We start from the raw sequence: 17,853 nt of genomic DNA on the forward strand, positions 1-17,853 counted from the left end.
GTAATCTTACTTTAACAGTTTTTACAATTGTAGCAGCCTGCGTATATCATGATCGAAGGCCAGCACCCCGTCGTTCAGGCGCTGCTCGGCACACTCGTCACGTGGGGCTTTACCGCTCTAGGCTCGGCCATGGTATTCGTGCTGGACGTAGAGGACAAACACACGAGCCAGAAGATCTTGGATGGAATGCTAGGTTTCGCAGGTGGGGTCATGCTGGCTGCCTCCTATTGGTCACTATTGGCGCCATCCATCGAGATTGCAGAGGCGTCTGAGCTGTATGGCCCTGACGGACGCTGGTCTTTCGTTCCCGCTGCTGTGGGCTTCATGCTCGGAGCGCTGACACTCTTCGGCACCGAGAGGCTGTTGCCCCTTTTGGAGAAATACCTGGGCGTGTCTCCACACTCGATGGGTGGGAAGGACGGCGATCTTAAGAAGAAGAAGAAAGATGACGACTACAAGGGAGAGGAAGAGGAGAATGAGAGCTACGATAAACCCACGACTGCCAGTACCAGTAGCTTCCGTCGAGTTTTGCTGCTTGTGATTGCCATTACACTGCACAATCTGCCTGAAGGAATGGCGGTCGGAGTGGGGTTTGGCAGTGTGGGCCACAGCAGCGGTGCAAGTTTCGCTAATGCCGTGAATCTGGCGATAGGCATTGGGCTGCAGAACTTTCCCGAGGGGCTGGCAGTGTCGATGCCGTTGAGAAGAGAGGGCACGTCGGCGTTTAAAGCGTTTATGTGGGGACAGGCGAGTGGACTCATTGAGCCAATTGGAGGAGTGAGTTGATGTTGAAGAGTGGTTAGTGAGGGTCATACGTACTAACGGTTGTGTGTTTTTCTTAATGCAGTTGATCGGAGCGGGTGCGGTGCTGTATGTGCAGCCGATTCTGCCGTACGCATTGTCGTTTGCAGCAGGAGCCATGATCTTTGTCGTGGTGGACGATTTGATACCGGAAACGACACAGAGCGGCAACCAGAAGCTTGCGACTTTCGGCACCATCGTGGGTTTCGTCGTCATGATGGTCATGGACGTTGCACTCGGATAGAGAGACATGAGGACGAATGATGCCCTTTTGGAAATGCATTATGTGCTTTAAACCTTTTAACCATCAAATGGTTCTAGCAGTAGTTACTTGGGTTCGTCTTCCATCATGAGGAAGAAAGAGAACTCCTCGTCCTGCCAGGCATTGCTTTCTTTTGCAGTCGAAGAACCCTTGATGTTTACGGTAGTGTCCCCCTCAATAGCAGCAGCAACCCAGATGGCGTTGATAAGCCCAGCCACAGCCAGCAGAGTGACGCACGCGAGCATCCACTGAGGGGCCTGCGAGTAGTCGAAACTTGCACGGAACTTGTCACCACCAGGATCGAGACTGAGTTCCACCTCGGCCTGCAGTGGCTGATCACACATGGCTTCGGCGATTCCCACGCGATGGTTGTCAACGTCGTAGATGACGTCATGGCCCTCCAAGACGCTGGCCCCCAGTATCGTCGCCTTTGGTCCCGCAGTGAAGAAGATTGTGCCCGTGTAGATCCCGTTACCAACAAGTGCGAAGTAGCGACTCGACGGCAGACAAATGTGCACGTCGTTCTTGAACCAGAAGCAAATATCTGGAAGTGCCGCCACCTGCTTCGACGTCATGAAGTAGAACGTGTTGCTTTCAGGCACGAACGAAAAGCTCCCGACCGCTCGACTCCATGCGAGTCGGAATGGTTGCTTGGTGCTCTCGGGCATATACAAGAAGGTCGTTCCGCTGTCAAGGACGCATCCACGGTCGGCGTTGAACTCCTTCCTATCCACCTGCACGGTGTTGTTCGCGTCGCCAACGGACACAGACAGCAGAGTCACTGTCCAGTACTGGTACCCAGTGTTGCGCAGCGGAGTGTAGCGCACCGGTTCCGTGTGGCGAGCCAGATCCACGCCGCCGATCGTAAGTAAACCGCCACCTTCAGCCAGACACTGCGAGAAGATGCGAGAGTGCGTCACCTTTTGTCGATAGAACTGCTCGAAGATGGAGTCTGGGTGTCGTGAGAAGCCCATGATGCCGTCCGACGGCTGGTCGAGGAAGACGCCCGACTGCTCGTAGATACAGCCGAACTCGATACGAGCCTCAAATGATGACGACAACTGCATCACATCGGACGCCTTGTACGCTGTCCAGTGGTCTCCTTCGATGTACGTCTGGCCGTATTTACATTTGCCATTCTCACAGTCTACGCACGGTGGTTCTCCTATATTGGACAGAGGGGTCATGGATTGGTCGCAGCTTAAATACGTAGTATTGTCCGTGAAGATGAACGGCTGGTGCTTGCGTTTGTTGCCGCATTTGTTGCAGCCTGTGCAAACGAACGCCGTCTTGCCGCTGCCTGTATCAATGATGAGCTCACGCTGCTGTCCACCGATTGTCACCTGAATCGTGTGCGACCCCGAACCGGAATGGAGCCCCATTTCCACAGTCTCTTCATTGCGTCGAGCGTCTATATCAGGTGGATCCTCGTCACTCGTGGTCACTAGCGCCTGGAGGTTTTCGTCGATCGATCGGTGATACCGATACCGCCCTTGCAACGCATTGGCCGCCTGACTTCGAGCCATGCTGTTGAACATCTCGAGTTGGATCGTGTCCGGCAGTGACGTCGCACACGTCTCCAACAATGTAAGCGATGCTAGAGCAGCATAGCAGACCACCGCACCGAGCGGCATAGCGGAGACGTTTGAAGTGTGGTGCAGTGGATCCAATTCCGTAGGAGGATTCGGTGGCAACGGACACCGACGACTAGTCAAGCAGATCAATGTCCCTTCAGTGGACCGTTGATAGAGCTGTTACATGGTGATGACCTTCACTAAACATAGCCTACGATTCGATGTCAAAAGACAAGTGTGCAAGCCTCTCGCTCAACGTCCAGAGCTTGGTTGCTGCTGCCGTCGACTGGCTCAACTTAGACGGCATCTCGCGAGCTGGATAGCCAAACATGGCGTTTAAGCCTTTGGGGCCGAAGAAATCTCCCCCTTCGACTTCGCTCCCTGTAGCAGCGTACAAATTAGGTAAAGCGCCCGTCGCGCTGGTTTGACGTGGCATTAAAGTCCACATTTTGAACGCCGTCGTCCACAACCAGTTGCTGTTAAGCGTGGACGGCGCCGTCAGTAGGTTCGTGGACGTGGTGCCAGGGTGGTACGCGACAGCAGTGACCCCCTCCAGACCCGCAGCTTTCACGCGTCTGTCCAGCTCGAACGTGAATAAAATGTTGCACAGCTTCGTGTTGGCGTAGTTGAGCCACTGACTGTACTTGGGCTCATTCGTCACCATTATGGCGTCCTCGTCGAATGCCCATGTCGCGTTTCGATGCGTCATGCTACTCACATTGATGATGCGAGCGGGCGTGCTCTCCTTCACCAGATCGAACAAGTGCGCAGTTAGTGCGAAGTGCCCCAAGTGGTTCGTCGCAAACTGCCGCTCGTAGCCATCCACCGTCTTGATGTAGACACCACCCATGATCCCCGCGTTATTAATGAGTAAATTCAAACGGTTGTGAGTCTTTTTGAACTCTTCTGTAAACTGTTTCACGCTGGACAAGTCGCTCACGTCCACCTGCATGAACTCAACCGTTCCAGCATCGGGAATAGTTGCCAAAGCCTCCCGTATGCTGGCCTCCGCTTCGCGACCGCGTTCCTCATTACGACAGGCTAAAACCACGTGGGCCCCGTTGCGAGCGAGTTGCAAAGCTGTCTCGTAGCCGATACCCGAGTTGCTGCCCGTGATCACAGCCACTTTGCCCTTTTGCGATGGGATCTGCGAGGCATGCCAATTGCCCGGCACCTGAGGCCTGCTATTTGAGCTGCCCATGCTGAGCGGATATACTTAATGAAGTACCGGTAAGAAACCAGTTTGTTTCAAGTGCAGCTCTAAAACCACTACAGTACCGTTAGGGTTTACAAAAGCAACGATAGAAGAAGTGCATTAGTACAACAACAACAAAGCGCTGATATCGAGCTGTGGTCTCTTCAATGAGTTAGCGTCTTGACTAAATTGCTCGAGTCTAAATCGGGTGATACTGCTGACGGCGGTGTCCATTCTGTCGACGGCGGCGGTGCGCGTACACCGTTGTGGCCAGGATGAGGAAGGCGCAACCGATGAAGAGCGACACGGTGGCGCCCGACGCCGCCTCGGCTGTTGCATTGGCCTGCGAGACGGTCGCGCTGGTTTGCTGTGCCAGCACAGCGTCGTGATGTTCGTCATCATCATCCTTCTTGCTTGCAGGCCCGAAAGCACCTCCAGCAGCCTCGCGCTCGAACGGATCAGTCGGGTAGATGATGGCCGTGCACTTATCGTCACCGAAGATGAAACAGTCGAAGAGGTGGAGACCGTGGAGCGGACGCACAGCAGGAACCATGTGACCAGCGCCCTTGACGGTCTTAAAAGTAAGTCCAAGCTCAAATCGCTGGTGGTAGCCGGCGATCTGATCATCAGGGCCAAGCCATGCACGCCACGGCGATGCTGGCTTCAATGCCAGACCGTCATCCTCCGTAATCCAGCGCTGGGTGCCGATAAAGTTCACAACCGAATCGGCGTCGCCGCTGTAGATAAGAACCTTTAGGTCGTTGCCAAGAAGCTTCCGATACTTGTTTAATGACGAGAATGTACGGTCGAAGTTGTGCGAGATGTAGGGCTGGCAGTCCACCCACTTCACGGGCAGTTCGCCTTCAATATGCAACGCTTCCTGCACGTCGAGACGGTTCAGTAGAGCGTCAGTGAAGTCGCCAGCACACGGACCCACGACTCCGCGGTGCATCTGGATCTTCGGGTCCACTTTATCAAGCAGGTGCGAGTGCAGGGCACCGCGTTGTTTGTTCTTCAGGTGACACACATCGCCGTAAATGTAGTAGTGGTTAAACTCGCCAGTATCCGCAGCCTCGTGCGCTTTCAAGACGGCCTCTTCGCAGCGCGAAGTGCAGTTGACTTTCGTAAACATGCACTGCGCCACATCGTGGTCACAATAATCCAGAAGCGTGAAGTAATCTCCGCGTGAAATGAGTGCGTGCGAGTAGTAGTAATCCATGTACGCGTTGCCGTCGATCTCCATGTCCGTTAGTGGGTTACCAATGGCAAAACCCTTGAGCTTCACACCTTCCAGCGGGTCGTCCACCAAACGCTCCACCAGGAACGGGATGTACATGCCGGCGTAGCTCTCCCCGGTCACGTAAAAGTCACGCCCTTGGAGCTCCGGATACCTGTTGAAAAACTCACGGAGGAAGAGTCGAAGCCGGTCCGCCACGACGTCGTCGTTATAGTAGCCACTCGCAGCTTGTAGAGGCTGGCTGAAGCCGACTCCTGACGGCGAGTCCACCCACACAATGTTGGCACGGGCATTCCAGCCGTACGGGTTGAGCCCCACCGTCCCGTCGCGCTTGGCGACGAACGGGCCGTTTTCCGTGAAGAAACCTTCAGACGACGCACAGCCTGGACCGCCGTTCAACCAGAGCACAATGGGGTCGCTCTCGGGCGAGCACCGCGACTGCGCGTACCAGTAGAACAGCTTTTCCTCGGTAGGTGTTGACAAATGTAGCTGGCCGGCAAAGTGTGAGAACGGGACGTCCGTCTGCTTGAGCCCAGGAAGATCGCCAACGCGATGGGCATCGTACGCCACGGGGGAGGCGAAGAGCATGGCGCCCAACAATGCAAGCACGACCAAGAGCGACATCGGATCCGTGGCCTATGTATGGGCAAAGGATAAGATCAGCGACTGCGGTGTCAAGATGAAGAGTGAGAAGAATGCAGCGCAACGGATGCGCGAAATATGTGGTGGAGAGGGTGAAAGAACGGTTGCGCGGATCCACTTAGTGGATACAAGTATATAAAGAGATTAGGACATGGAGAGGCGTGTGTCATCCGTCTCCTGACTGCCACGTTTGCCACAGGCGAAAATTGATTGGCAATCGTGGCTAAGTGCTGTCCGACAACTTACAGGGGACAAGTACACTCATCTGGCCGACCGGCTTTCCAAAGAAGGCTGCCATTCAAAGTGAATTTTAATGGTACAGTACATTGCACCATGATCTAGGCGAAAGCTCTTTTTGCAGCTGAAAAGTTTTCGGTGAAAACGCATCATCCTTTCGTCGTTAGCCTGGCTTTAGCTTCCCATGACAAATACTCTCCCTGTCTCTTCAACTCACGCCATATCTATAGTTGTGCGTCTACTTATACCACGGTCTGATAGCCGTTGGAGTATAGACGCTGGTAGCGCGAACGCTTCTTTCCATTGCGGATGCCAACGGCAGCAGCCGCCACCAGAACAGCACACGCTACTGGCAAGATCAACCAGATTGCCGATGAGTCAGACTCGTGCGGAATGACGTTCCTTTTGGCAGCCTTGACATCGTCGATGTCCATGTTCTCATTCGCCGCCTGCTGAACGACGGTCAGACCAGCCTCGATCTCGTTGTCGTCCACTGGGTACACGAACTTGTTGCAGGCGTCCTGGCCGTACACGAAGCACTCGAAGAGGTTGAGCCCGTGCAGCGGACGCACTGCCGGCACCATGTGCCCAGCTCCCTTGACTGTCTTGAATGTCAGACCTTCATACTTCTGCACATAACCTGCCAGTTGCTGGTCGGGGCCGAACCATGCGCGCCACTTCTGAGTGATCTTCAGCTTGAGTCCTTGACCGCCGATCCATCGCTCCGTGCCGATAAAGTTCACGACCGAGTCAGCGTCGCCACTATAGATAAGAGCCTTAAGGTTGTGGCCCAGGATGTTGTGGTATTTGGGTAGCGACGACGGACTGGACGTGTACAGATCACCAACGGGGTCACTGCATCCCTTCCACTGAACAAGTTTACCGCCTGTGCTTTTAGTCACGTGGATCGCATGCTGTACTTCCGGCATGTTCAGATAGATGTGCGTGAGAGTGTCAGCACAGGCTCCAATGTCACCACGGTGTGTGGGCGAGATTTGCACCGACGGCTTCGCTCTCTTACGCAGAGCCTTGGCCTGAGTATTGTCCATGAGGCAGATGTCACCGTAGATGAAGTATGGGTCGAGGCCACCAGCTCCGACCTCCGCCTCTTGTAGCAACGCCTCACAGCCGGAGGGACACGGCGTGTCGTCGAACAGGCAGCCGATGTGAGCACCGCACTGCACCTTGATCTTCTCATAGGCTTCCAGCGACACCATTGCGTGCGAGTAGTAGTAGTCGATGTAGGCATTACCATCAATGATATTGTCGGTGAACGGGTTGCCAATAGCGAATCCTTTAAGGTTGACGCCTTCGATCGGCTCCTCCACCAACCGATCCACCAGATACGGAATGTACATGCCAGCGTAGCTCTCACCGGTGATGTAGAACTCGCGGTTCTTGAGTTCGCTGAACTTGTTGAAGAAGAGATTAAGGAACTCGCGTGTCTTAACCGCGACGACGTCGTCGTTGTAGTAGTTTGGTCCTTCCACGTCGCCACTGAAGCCCACCCCGGCGGGGGATTCGAGCCACACCATGTTGGCCTTGCGGTTCCACGAGTAGCGATTCACCTTGATACTCAGATCGTCACGTACGACAAACGGGCCGTTCTCGGTAAACAACCCGCCCAGGGACGAGCATCCCGGGCCGCCGTTGAGCCACAGCACGATCGGGTCGTTCTCCGGGTCGCTTTGGCTTTCAGTGTACCAGTAGAAGAGTTTCTCCTCCTCCTTGAGCTGCAAGTGGCCGGCGTAATGCTTGAACGACAGCTCCCGCGTCAGACCTGGCAGATCCTTGACCAACGCGTCCTCGTGGCGAGCACCCGACGCCATCGACGCCAACACAGCCGCGTAGCTCACGAGCAATTGCAGCGCCGCCTTCATCTTGGTCTCTTACTGGGGAAAATTGAAAGTGATGGACAGAGAGAACTCAATTGCGCCGCCCATTGTCAGAGACGAAAGACAAGAAGCAGAGGATACGTGTACCTCTCTGCCCACACGCCCTCTGCTGGAAGGCGGGTGGGTTGAGTAGCAGATGTCAGAGGTTTTTCCCTATTTGCCCGAACTAGCTCCGGGTTTTCATCCAATCATGTAATTTAGAAGAGTTTTTGTTAGCCTATAGGATGCGTGATTGGCAATCAGCCAACTTCAACTTCGTCCTTACACTTTTCAAGTCAAATGGATCCGTCCTACATGTTTTCTACAGCACAGCACTGCGGGCCGTTAGTCTCCTTTGGACTCGCTTGGAGCTGCACTGCTGGCTACTGTGTTGGTGCTGTTGCCTGGGACGAGAGACGCCCCCTTGCCGAGGCGATCACACACGATCGTGATGTGTTTCTTGAGTCGCTTGGTGTCCTCCTGCATCTGTAGCTCACTCGTCGCGACAGCGGATGCCGCAGATGCGCCGTCCTTGTGTTGAGGCTGCTTGGCCAGCACCGTACGCAGCAACTCCGTCATAGCGCAGTCTGTCCGCTCCTCCCAGCCTTGCTCCACGGCGCCGCTGTCAGCCGTCTCGTTCACGACAGGAGAAAGATAGGCTTCTAGCAGCCGTGCGTCTTCATCACTGAGATGGAACCGGAACTTAATGAGCATCAGGATGAGCGACACGCAGCACGCCAAGCGGTTGGCTGCACGGTTCAGCTTGGCTTCCACCGCCTCCATGGCGTGCGACAGCGAAATGAGTTGGTCGTACGTGCCGTGTAGCAGCACGTCCAGGAAGTTGACAGCGGCGGGGCTGCGATCCTTGTAGCGCACCAATAGCCGCTTCTGGATCACACGGAACTGGTGCGCTCGGTCGTTCAGCTGCGCTGCGAGCTCGAGTTTTTCCTTCCGAAGCACGAAGTGCGCGTCAATAGCGCCGAAGTAATCAGCTAGCGGCAGTGGCTCCTGGTAGAACACCTCGAGAGCCGTGGCAGTTCCAGCGTCGCTTCCTTTGGCCTCTGTGTGCAGTTCTTGTCCGTCGAAGAATGCACGAAGTCGTGCCACTAGTTCCTGCGACACCATCCAGAGCGCCTCGAGCTCGTTAGACTGGATACGATAGCGTCCGGCATTCTTCGATACGAGGATTGTCGCCTCGACGCCGTTATAGTACTGAAAACTCAGTACATTTGTGCCGGAGCCTCCTGTCACTACCTGCTTCGCCCACTCGGGCGTGCAACTTGGCTGATGGAGCATGTCTTCAAACAAACTAGCAAGTTCAAGAGGCTCCTGGTTTGTCTCGAGAGTAAACTTAAAGGTACTGGACTTGACGGGAGGGACGAGGCGACATGCCATGCACATGGGGAGCTTCACAACGCACTGCGAGACCCTCGGCTGGCCTGTCTCGAGTGTGTAAGACGCTGAGATTGTAACGGAGAGCGACGTAGGCATGGCGTCGGAACTTGGACGTAAGACGACTGGGATAATAAGCGGCGTCGATGCCTTGCCGTCGATACTCCCGATCACGAACGAGGAGTCACTAGCCACGACATTCTCGGGTGTCGACACCGACAGCGTCACATTGGAGACACGCGTTGCTCCAGTGTACGTGACGTACACGCGCATTGTCAGCTGCGTATTCTTACTGTTCGTTTCTTGTGCGGAGCCTGCTCCACCGCGATTGAATTCATCGCTACGATCTGGTAGCGCATCCAGGATCGCTGGCACCTGCGCTCGAATCAAGACTCGATCCTTGGGCTCTGTCCTTCGTTCGCCCTGTGCGCGACGTATGACATTCAATAATTGCCGATGCTCCTCATCCATTTCCTCGTAGTTGATTTCCTTTGTGTCTGGCGCGACAACAGCAGAAGACGGCGGGTCTGTGCCCATGTAGTTGACACTCAGCGCTCCGTCCGAGTCCAAACTCACGATCATCCCGTCGATGCCTCCCAGTTCGGTGATCTGCAGTGCCACCGGGACTGTTGACGCACATGCAGACCAAACGAGCGTCTTTTCCTTGAAGACACTCCAGAGTTTCGTGTGGCTGGCAATGAGAAGGTTCTCCATCCCTGTTGTACTCTGTGATACCCTCTCGGTCGGTGAAGCGTAGCGTCGAAAAGGAATAAACGCCGACGGATGGAAACCTAGTCGCTTCTGCAGGAAAACCTCTCCTTGCGGTTTGATACCGAACAACGTGAACTCACCCAGTACGAGGATGTCAAAACTTGAAGCTGATTCCTGGTATGACACCCGTGCGACGCGGATATCCACGATGACTTCGCCAATATTTATCTTCCAGTCGCAATGCACTGACGCCAACGCGGCTTCTTTTTGTCGATCTTCCTTGCCGTCTTCGTCTAAAGCATTTCTTTTCTTCTTAAGCGACGCCGATGCCAGAACTTGATAGCGGTAGCATTCGAGCTGTAAATCGGACGTGGCAGCTACCACAGCGTCCATATTGGCCGCATAACATATCGCTCCCGGGAGAAAGTTGTTGTTGAGCGGCTGTAAAAAGGCAAACCTGTCCTGCTCGAAGAACTGCAGCCGGCCATCCAACGACTGTACGCACAGATGATCACGCTCTGATCGTTGAGGAGCTCCTGTTCCCGAATGTAAGCTAGGTGACCCGAAAGGCCCGTAGATAAAGTTGTATGCTGTAAAGTGTTCACCGTCGATGCCAAGTAGGTGTTCGTATCGCAGCGTGATCTTAAAGTAATTGGCCGCCATGCCCGTTCCGCCCACGCCCTCCACCACATAAACTCCGATTCGCCTCGGCTGAAGGATGGCGAGTGCTAAAATGCGCTGGTTACTGTCAGAAAATAACGTGAGCTGTCAATTGCTTTTCATCAACTTTAATCCTATTCAACTCACGGAATAAAGTAGCCAAGAGCCAACTGCAAAATGGGACGTCGAATATTCTCCTCTAGCAGTAGATGCTCGATCCGGAATTCGCTCTGCGTAGGGCAATACATGCGCAGCACCCCGTTCAAGCTGCCCGTTACGATTTTAACTGTGGAATTCCAGCAACCAGGAGGGTAAAAATCAAAAGACAACTCACGAACGAGGCGGCACTTACCGTGTCCAGAGGAATCATTATCCACGTTGCCCACCACCAGCGTCCCAGGCGTATACTCCTCATCATGCTCGCCCTTAGCAGTCCACCATTCGCGCACCTGGAACAGGGACATGGTCTAGTGCGAGGATTTCCTGAGGACGCGTCGTTTCAAGATCGACGCTGACTATTGGATAAAACCCATTTCACTTCAAAAGTTTTTTTTTTAGCGAATGGCATTTAAAGCCATTCCAGAAACAAGAATAAGCATGACAGCGATGATTGCGGTTGGATTGCGCCAGCGCGTCGTGGCGTTCGAGGCGCCGCTACAGGAGCGCAGAGCATTGCGAGCGCTGAATCGAGCGGCGTCTACAACTGCACTCCTGCCCACTCCCACCCAAGCAACGCGCGTGGCCTATGGCAGCGTGGCGATCGTGGATCCAGAAGTTTTCCAGTTCGTGTCCTTCCTTCTCTCACTCGAAGGCTCCGCGTCGTATCCAGACGAGATGCGGCAGCTGCTGGCGCTGCTGGCGGCACTCAGCTCTAAGCAGACTATTCAGCCATCAACACTGAACGCGTTTAACCAATGGGAAGACGCTGAAGCGCGCTATGCAGTGACGGAGACTGTCGGCAGCTGGAGAGCTGTTGTATTAGTTACATACCGCCCAAGACAGCTGCTACCACTGTATATGGCGTCGGCGAGACGTGCGGTCAGGTTCGTCAACGCTGTCGTGGCCCTAGTGACGGCCAACGCCTACATCTCCACCCTAGGAGGTGGACACTTCTTATGTCGCCATTTAAGCCAGTCGACGTTGCTGGCCAAGCTACAGATTGGGATTTCTATGGGTCTCAAGGACCCTGTGCTGGAGAGCAAATGCAGGGTGAATTTAATGTACAATGCGCTGCAGTTGGGCAAGCTCAAGCGGGCCAGGAGGATCTTGAAGTGTGAAGAAGTTGTGGCGGAACAGTTAGATAGTACTGAGCTACGCAACGTCTGCCATGCTGCCAGCGTATACTTAGACAAGATGGACCGACTGCACCAGGAACAAGTGTTGTTTCACAGGAAAAATGGACGTCCGGCGACACTGCATGACAATTTCTACCGTCAGCGGATCGTTCGAATGACTAAGTGAAACGGTCTATTGATCGTGTCCCCGTGGCTACATGTACCGAACTCCGCTCTACCATTGCATGCACTTGCAGACGGGAGACGGTAGTCACAGAACCCCCAAACTTATTCACAGATCGCCCTTATTGGACTCAGTATGGATTTTGCAATTGGACAGTACCGTTGTAGAACCAGCCCCCAGAAGTGAACAGTGTTCACAATAAGATACATGTATCAAAACAGTATGCATGTACTACTGCATGCTCCGTATGGCTTTATTCAATTTCTTCGCCCCCTCCTCTCAGTGTGGCATCGTCTCACACAGGTGCATGGTGAACCGCAAGAATACACTGCTACTGCTCCTGAAACGTACGCACAACTTCACTTTGAGCAGGGAATGGCTGCGTTTGAGAGCTGTCTTAGCCACATTTTAAACTCAGTGTAGCAAAAAAAGTTAAGTAACATTGATAGTAAGCAACTAATGCGGATTCACAAGAACTCGCGCGATTTAAGCTGAGTCGACGGCCGATTCAGCTTAACTCGTGCGAGTAAATTTAAATCGAGGGTCAATTCACATTAACACTAATACAACTGTAACGTTACTTTGATTATCGTCGCGATAATCACAGTAACGTTACAGGGGGAGACGATAATCGTCTCCCCTTGCATACAGTCTCGTTGAACAGCAAGAGGTCTTAATAGGTTGAGAATCATCGCAGTAAATTGTACTGGTAAACACAAAGGATATCGCCATCGTATAATAGTGACGTGTGAAGTGCGTTGTTTGCGATGAGCCAATTTTAATAAAGCACGTATAATAAACTTGACCACTGATAGATAGTCCAGTTGGCGATCGTACGAGGTTTCCTCCTACCCATACGCTATTCCTGCTGGTATTAATCCAGTATCTTGTGATGTGCCCGTGCTGCTTTGTCATGGCTAGTTGCGAGGTGTTGTCTCTTAGATTAAAGCTTTCATTCTTCAATTAATCGCCTGGAGAGCAAGCAATCCCGAGCTGGACGTCTCTACAATGGTCAGCTCGTTCATGTCCAAAACTACAGTCTTCGTGTCGACTTTGCTAGCGTCGCTAACTGCCGTGAACGCTGAGTTGGAGACCGTCAAGCTGTCGCATCCGCATGGCTCCAGTGCCGAGGTCTTCCTATTCGGCGCCCACGTCAAGTCGTTCCGCGCCGCAACGGACCCGAAGGTTGACGTCATCTTCATGTCGAAGGACTCATTCATGGATGGCGTGAACCCCATTCGTGGCGGCATCCCTGTGGTGTTCCCTAACTTTGGCGGCGCCCCTGGCTTCCCTAACCACGGCTTCGCTCGCATCACCAACTGGGCTGTGGCCAGCACTAAGGAAGCTACCGACAACAGCCCCAGCGTGGCAAAGTTCACCATGGCGGCCAGCAACTCTACTCGTCAGATGTGGCCTGTAGATTTCAAGCTTGAGTACGAGGTGAAGCTGTACGCTAACGAGCTTCAGACTGCGCTGCGTGTGCAAAACACACACACGGAACAGATCGAGTTCCACACGCTACTGCACAATTACCTGTGGGTGGATGACTCCCGTAATGGCGGTGTGGCGGTGTCGGGCCTCAAGGGAGTCGACTACTTCGATCAGGTGGCCAAGGTGAACAAAACGGAGACTCGCCAGTCCGTCACATTCACCAACTCCACGGCGCAGACCGGAAACACGTACCTGGACGCCCCGGACAAAATCGTCGCGACCATCAAAGGTGTCAGCACCAAAGACCGCTCTGTGACCGTCCAGAAGAAGGGCTTCATCACTGGTAAGAAAGGTCAGAAGGCGATCAAGACCAAAACCGACGCCGTCGTGTGGAACCCCGGTGCCGAGCGTGCCAAGAAGCTGGAGGACTTCGGTGACGAGGAGTACATCAACATGGTTTGCGTCGAACCTGGTCGGGTCAGCGTCAAGCAACCTCTTCCGGCCGGCCACACCTACACTTTGCAGCAGAGTATCACGGTCAAGCCCACACAACTGTAGCTGTACGGTTGTTAACTGCGTCTAGGATCGAGTGAATAATTGTGCGCTCCTCCAAATTGTATTCTTCTGTCGGTCAATTTGCCAGCGTGCTATGATTCTCGTTTTATTTTTGCTCACAGCCCTGCTACTGTATTATATTTGATCTGAAAAATACGTATTACTGATGTACGCGTAGACACTCCGCGCCATATTATAAACGATCAATACAAACAATTAGGGGGTTTCAAAGTTGTCATTAATTAGGATTTTTTTTGGCGGAGATGAGCCTCATTTTTGTCGAAAAATGCGCCTCCCGAGACGCATTTTTCCAGCTAATTTTTTGATTTCTCATTTTTAGGGGTACGCCGCTAAATATATAGAACGAGTATACTGCCCAGGTTATTTTTGCATAGCCGCGCGAATTTAACCTGTTTTATCTCCTGATTTGAATTTGGCAGGGTAAAAAACAGGCTGTAAGATAAAATTCACCTGTAATAAAACCGTAATATAAATAAATGGATGTTCTTTGTTTTTCTGCAGCTCTGAATACTCACTAAATGATTCATAAAGAGATCTGCGCGTCCATTTTATATCGAAGTCGGGCTCCAAAGTAATCATGGTGCTTGGACGGCATCCGGCTGCAAGCTGAGCTGTAGCTCCGTCTTCGTTGCGTGTCCGGTTACATACCAGGTTGCGCACCAGGTGTAAGTGCAGGTGTGATAAGATGGATTGTATCCTTTTCTTTTATTTTGGTGTCAGGATTTACACCAGGTTTTTCAAACAGGTTTCTGCCAGGTTTTCGAACTTGTTTTTTTTTCAATACTGCTTTGGTTTTAGGCTGGAAACCAGGTTGATGCCGGTCGCTTACCAGGTTTGAGCACTTTGTGTTTATTCAAGGCGTCGATAGCTTCTTCACGTTTTCTCTCTGTCTTTCATGGACAAGTTTCTTTTCATGTCTGGTGCGTCTTTTGCACAGGTACTTACGCTATAACGGGAATACGTACACATCAATTACACAGAGTAAACAAATGTATTACAGATTAAGCAGGGCTGCTAGCACACGTAGCCGGAAGATATTGAGTCCAGAGTCCTCATGCGCACTCTTCACATTTTCGTCAAGCAGTCTCCACATGAAGTTCAGAATGTATATTCCGCAGCTGTTTCCACTGCTTCTTGAACGACTAGATGCGCGTTCTCCTCCTCGCAGTAGTTAACTCGATACCTCTCCCAAGCGTCCCAACTGGCGTGGAGCCGCTTCAGCTCCTTCCCTTCAAATGAATCTTCCTGGAGTAAGAGATCGTCGAGTGAGTCTTCGCTGCCCTCCCGAACTAACTGCGTGCCCTGGGCTAGCTGCGTCCGGTCCGTGTCTTCATTGTCGTCGCCTGAACTATCGCCTCCTCCACCGAACGTTGACACAGCTTCGTCGTCTTCGTCGGAGTCGACGTCTTCCACATTACACAGTTTCCGCTTCATTGTGGGCTTTCGGCGCAAATTGAGAAATGAGAGGCCAGGAGAACGTTTCACCGCCCACCGTTGTACAAAATTTTAAGATTTGATAGGGTAAGGGGAATCTTTGCACATCATTGTAATTTACTTTTTAATTACATTCTGGTCAATACCGTACTGATTACCTGGTCAATACCCTGGTCATTTGTCGCACGGCTATGTAAAAACAACCTGGTCAGTAGATTTTCCGAAATATATAACCTGGTTACTTTCGAATCTGGTGGCTGGGAAGCGAAGGGTACAGCATGGCACGCCAAAAGGGCCAGAAGGGTGGCCACACCACCTTACTGCAGAGGCAGTTTATGGTGGAATGGCTGAAAAAAAACGGCTAATTTCAGTGTGATTGTGGGCAAGGCAAATGGAGACCACTCTGCTGGCTTTGGAGGGGCGCGCACAAAGATTTCAGGCTTCGGTCAAATGGCAGAGTACGTGTTTACATCTTGCTTGAAGGCTTTTGCGGATGCAGGTTCGCTGATACCGGCTAAGTATACCGAGCGATGGGATGCTTTTACATGCTAAAGCCGCTCGACATCTTACTTTAAGGTGCTCAGGAAAATCAGGGAAAGGTTAGACTCCCAGACGGGATTTGGCCTTACTGAATCGCAGCTCAAAGCAGGGCTGGCGCTCGAAGAAGCTGTTGAAAAAGCTTGTCCGCTCTACTACGACATCAAAGGCATGTTTGGAGGCCGGCAAAACATTTCTCCATTCTCTACCACGGACAATCCGTCAGCAAATAGTGATGGGTCCACTCAAGAAGGCTTGTATGGAAGTGCTGAAGCTGGTGAACCAAGTTTGAGTTTTAACCTTGCCCAATTTGCCCCTAGCTACGATGCCTAAAGTCCCAGTAGCTATACGACGCTAGTGAACGAAGAAGAAGAACACCGCGGCGAACATGGCAGCGATCGTGACGAAGATTTCGACATCTCCAACTTGCCGTCTACAAGCACGGCCAGCGATGGCCATGAGCTAATTGATACAGCAGAGCAGCAGTCGGATGGCACCACGTCGGAATTACCCACGCAGTACTCGCAGGCGTCAGTTTCGCCGACCACTACTGCGCCAACTCCAGCACACTCCTCAAGCGTCGATACCCCCCAGAGAACTGGCGCAGCCACCAGAAGCGCGAAGCAAACCAAGCGCGGAAACGTGATTTTGCAACAACGTTTCGAGAATTTAGCGAGAAAAGACTGCATGCTGAATCTAGCTGGCGCCGTGAAGAACTCGAGGAGGCCCGGGCCAGCCGTCTCGCTGCCGAAGCCCGCGCCATCAGAGAGCAGGAAGAGAGACGGGATGAGCGCCAGCTTCGGTTCAGGGAAGCGCAATCGGCTGTGCGCAAGGAGTTGCTTCTGCAACTTTTGCAGCGTGGCAAGACCGAAGACGAAGCTCTGTCACTTGTTGACCAAATTGCGCCGCTGTAGCAAGCCACAGATCCACATGAAGATCTTTCGTAGAGCCTTAATCCAACAGAATCACACAACACCAGCCAGGAAGAAATTATCTTGTGGAGCCCGTGTGGACCGCAAATAAAAACACTTCGCAGGAACAACTCCCCTTGTATCCAGTTCATCAACTTTCTTCTTTCACTTGACGGCATCACCACTAGTGCACAAACAACAGTATAACGTGCAGCAATTCTCACCCGCAGCAATACCACGTGCAGCAACCCCTTCACGTTCAGACTTTTTTCACCACGCAGCAACTCCACCACGCCCAGCTACTAGTCACGCGCGGCGACCAGTCCGCTCCCTACGACTCCATCACGCGTGGCGACTCACTCACGCGCGGCAACTCCTTCACGCGCGGCAACTCATTCACGCTCTCACGCGCGGCAACTCCTTCACGCGCTCACGCGCGGCAACTCCTTCACGCGCTCACGCGCAGCGACTCCTTCACGCGCGGCAACTTCTTCACGCTCTCACGCGCGGCGGCTCCTTCACGCTCTCACGCGCGGCAACTCGTTCACGCCCTGCGACTCCTTCACGCGCGGCAACTCCTTCACGCTCTCACGCGCGGCAACTCGTTCACGCCCTGCGACTTGTTCACGCGGGGTTACGGGTTACACGGTAATTATCTGGTTTTTGTGGTAATTTAGTGGTGTTTCAGAGCTGAAAGCCCCCTCATTTTCGACAAAAATGAGGCTCATCTCCGCCAAAAAAATCCTAACTAATGACAGCTTTGAAACCCCCTAATTGAATTTGGCACTGCGACACATTAATCACACACGCCTTAGTTTACTGAACTCAAGTACTACGTACCGTGATGATAGTGTCTAGTGTACATGGCCGTATCAACATTGTATAGGGTAGGAGGTGGTGACCGCACCTCCGCCGCTCTGG

At 52.9% G+C, this 17,853-nt stretch overlaps 8 protein-coding genes across 8 annotated transcripts; 3 read left to right on the top strand and 5 right to left on the bottom strand.

Moving 5' to 3' along the window:
* Positions 1-48: 48 nt before the first annotated feature.
* PITG_11521 (Zinc (Zn2)-Iron (Fe2) Permease (ZIP) Family) lies at positions 49-1,045 on the top strand (the record flags this gene model as incomplete). The annotated part of the gene is made up of 2 exons (XM_002901035.1): positions 49-777; positions 848-1,045. 2 exons carry the CDS (start codon positions 49-51, stop codon positions 1,043-1,045), a joined length of 927 nt encoding a protein of 308 aa, XP_002901081.1.
* Positions 1,046-1,128: 83 nt separating this feature from the next.
* On the bottom strand, positions 1,129-2,601 carry PITG_11522 (aspartyl protease family A01B, putative; the record flags this gene model as incomplete). The annotated part of the gene is made up of 3 exons (XM_002901036.1): positions 1,129-1,176; positions 1,255-2,454; positions 2,509-2,601. The coding sequence occupies 3 exons, from the start codon at positions 2,599-2,601 to the stop codon at positions 1,129-1,131; spliced, it is 1,341 nt and encodes a 446-aa protein (XP_002901082.1).
* A 750-nt stretch (positions 2,602-3,351) lies between these two features.
* PITG_11523 (glycoside hydrolase, putative) lies at positions 3,352-3,838 on the bottom strand (the record flags this gene model as incomplete). Its single annotated transcript, XM_002901037.1, has 2 exons — positions 3,352-3,379; positions 3,444-3,838. 2 exons carry the CDS (start codon positions 3,836-3,838, stop codon positions 3,352-3,354), a joined length of 423 nt encoding a protein of 140 aa, XP_002901083.1.
* Positions 3,839-4,031: 193 nt separating this feature from the next.
* Positions 4,032-5,693, bottom strand: PITG_11524 (serine protease family S10, putative; the record flags this gene model as incomplete). Its single annotated transcript, XM_002901038.1, has 1 exon — positions 4,032-5,693. One exon carries the CDS (start codon positions 5,691-5,693, stop codon positions 4,032-4,034), a length of 1,662 nt encoding a protein of 553 aa, XP_002901084.1.
* A 497-nt stretch (positions 5,694-6,190) lies between these two features.
* Positions 6,191-7,828, bottom strand: PITG_11525 (serine protease family S10, putative; the record flags this gene model as incomplete). Its single annotated transcript, XM_002901039.1, has 1 exon — positions 6,191-7,828. One exon carries the CDS (start codon positions 7,826-7,828, stop codon positions 6,191-6,193), a length of 1,638 nt encoding a protein of 545 aa, XP_002901085.1.
* Positions 7,829-8,167: 339 nt separating this feature from the next.
* On the bottom strand, positions 8,168-11,049 carry PITG_11526 (uncharacterized protein; the record flags this gene model as incomplete). Its single annotated transcript, XM_002901040.1, has 3 exons — positions 8,168-10,670; positions 10,733-10,871; positions 10,938-11,049. The coding sequence occupies 3 exons, from the start codon at positions 11,047-11,049 to the stop codon at positions 8,168-8,170; spliced, it is 2,754 nt and encodes a 917-aa protein (XP_002901086.1).
* A 133-nt stretch (positions 11,050-11,182) lies between these two features.
* Positions 11,183-12,046, top strand: PITG_11527 (uncharacterized protein; the record flags this gene model as incomplete). The annotated part of the gene is made up of 2 exons (XM_002901041.1): positions 11,183-11,280; positions 11,338-12,046. The coding sequence occupies 2 exons, from the start codon at positions 11,183-11,185 to the stop codon at positions 12,044-12,046; spliced, it is 807 nt and encodes a 268-aa protein (XP_002901087.1).
* Positions 12,047-13,051: 1,005 nt separating this feature from the next.
* PITG_11528 (aldose 1-epimerase, putative) lies at positions 13,052-14,144 on the top strand (the record flags this gene model as incomplete). Its single annotated transcript, XM_002901042.1, has 1 exon — positions 13,052-14,144. One exon carries the CDS (start codon positions 13,052-13,054, stop codon positions 14,030-14,032), a length of 981 nt encoding a protein of 326 aa, XP_002901088.1.
* Positions 14,145-17,853: the final 3,709 nt, after the last annotated feature.

Source organism: Phytophthora infestans, genomic scaffold (genome assembly GCF_000142945.1).
Source record: "Phytophthora infestans T30-4 supercont1.23 genomic scaffold, whole genome shotgun sequence".
Classification (NCBI taxonomy): Eukaryota; Oomycota; class Peronosporomycetes; order Peronosporales; family Peronosporaceae; genus Phytophthora; species Phytophthora infestans.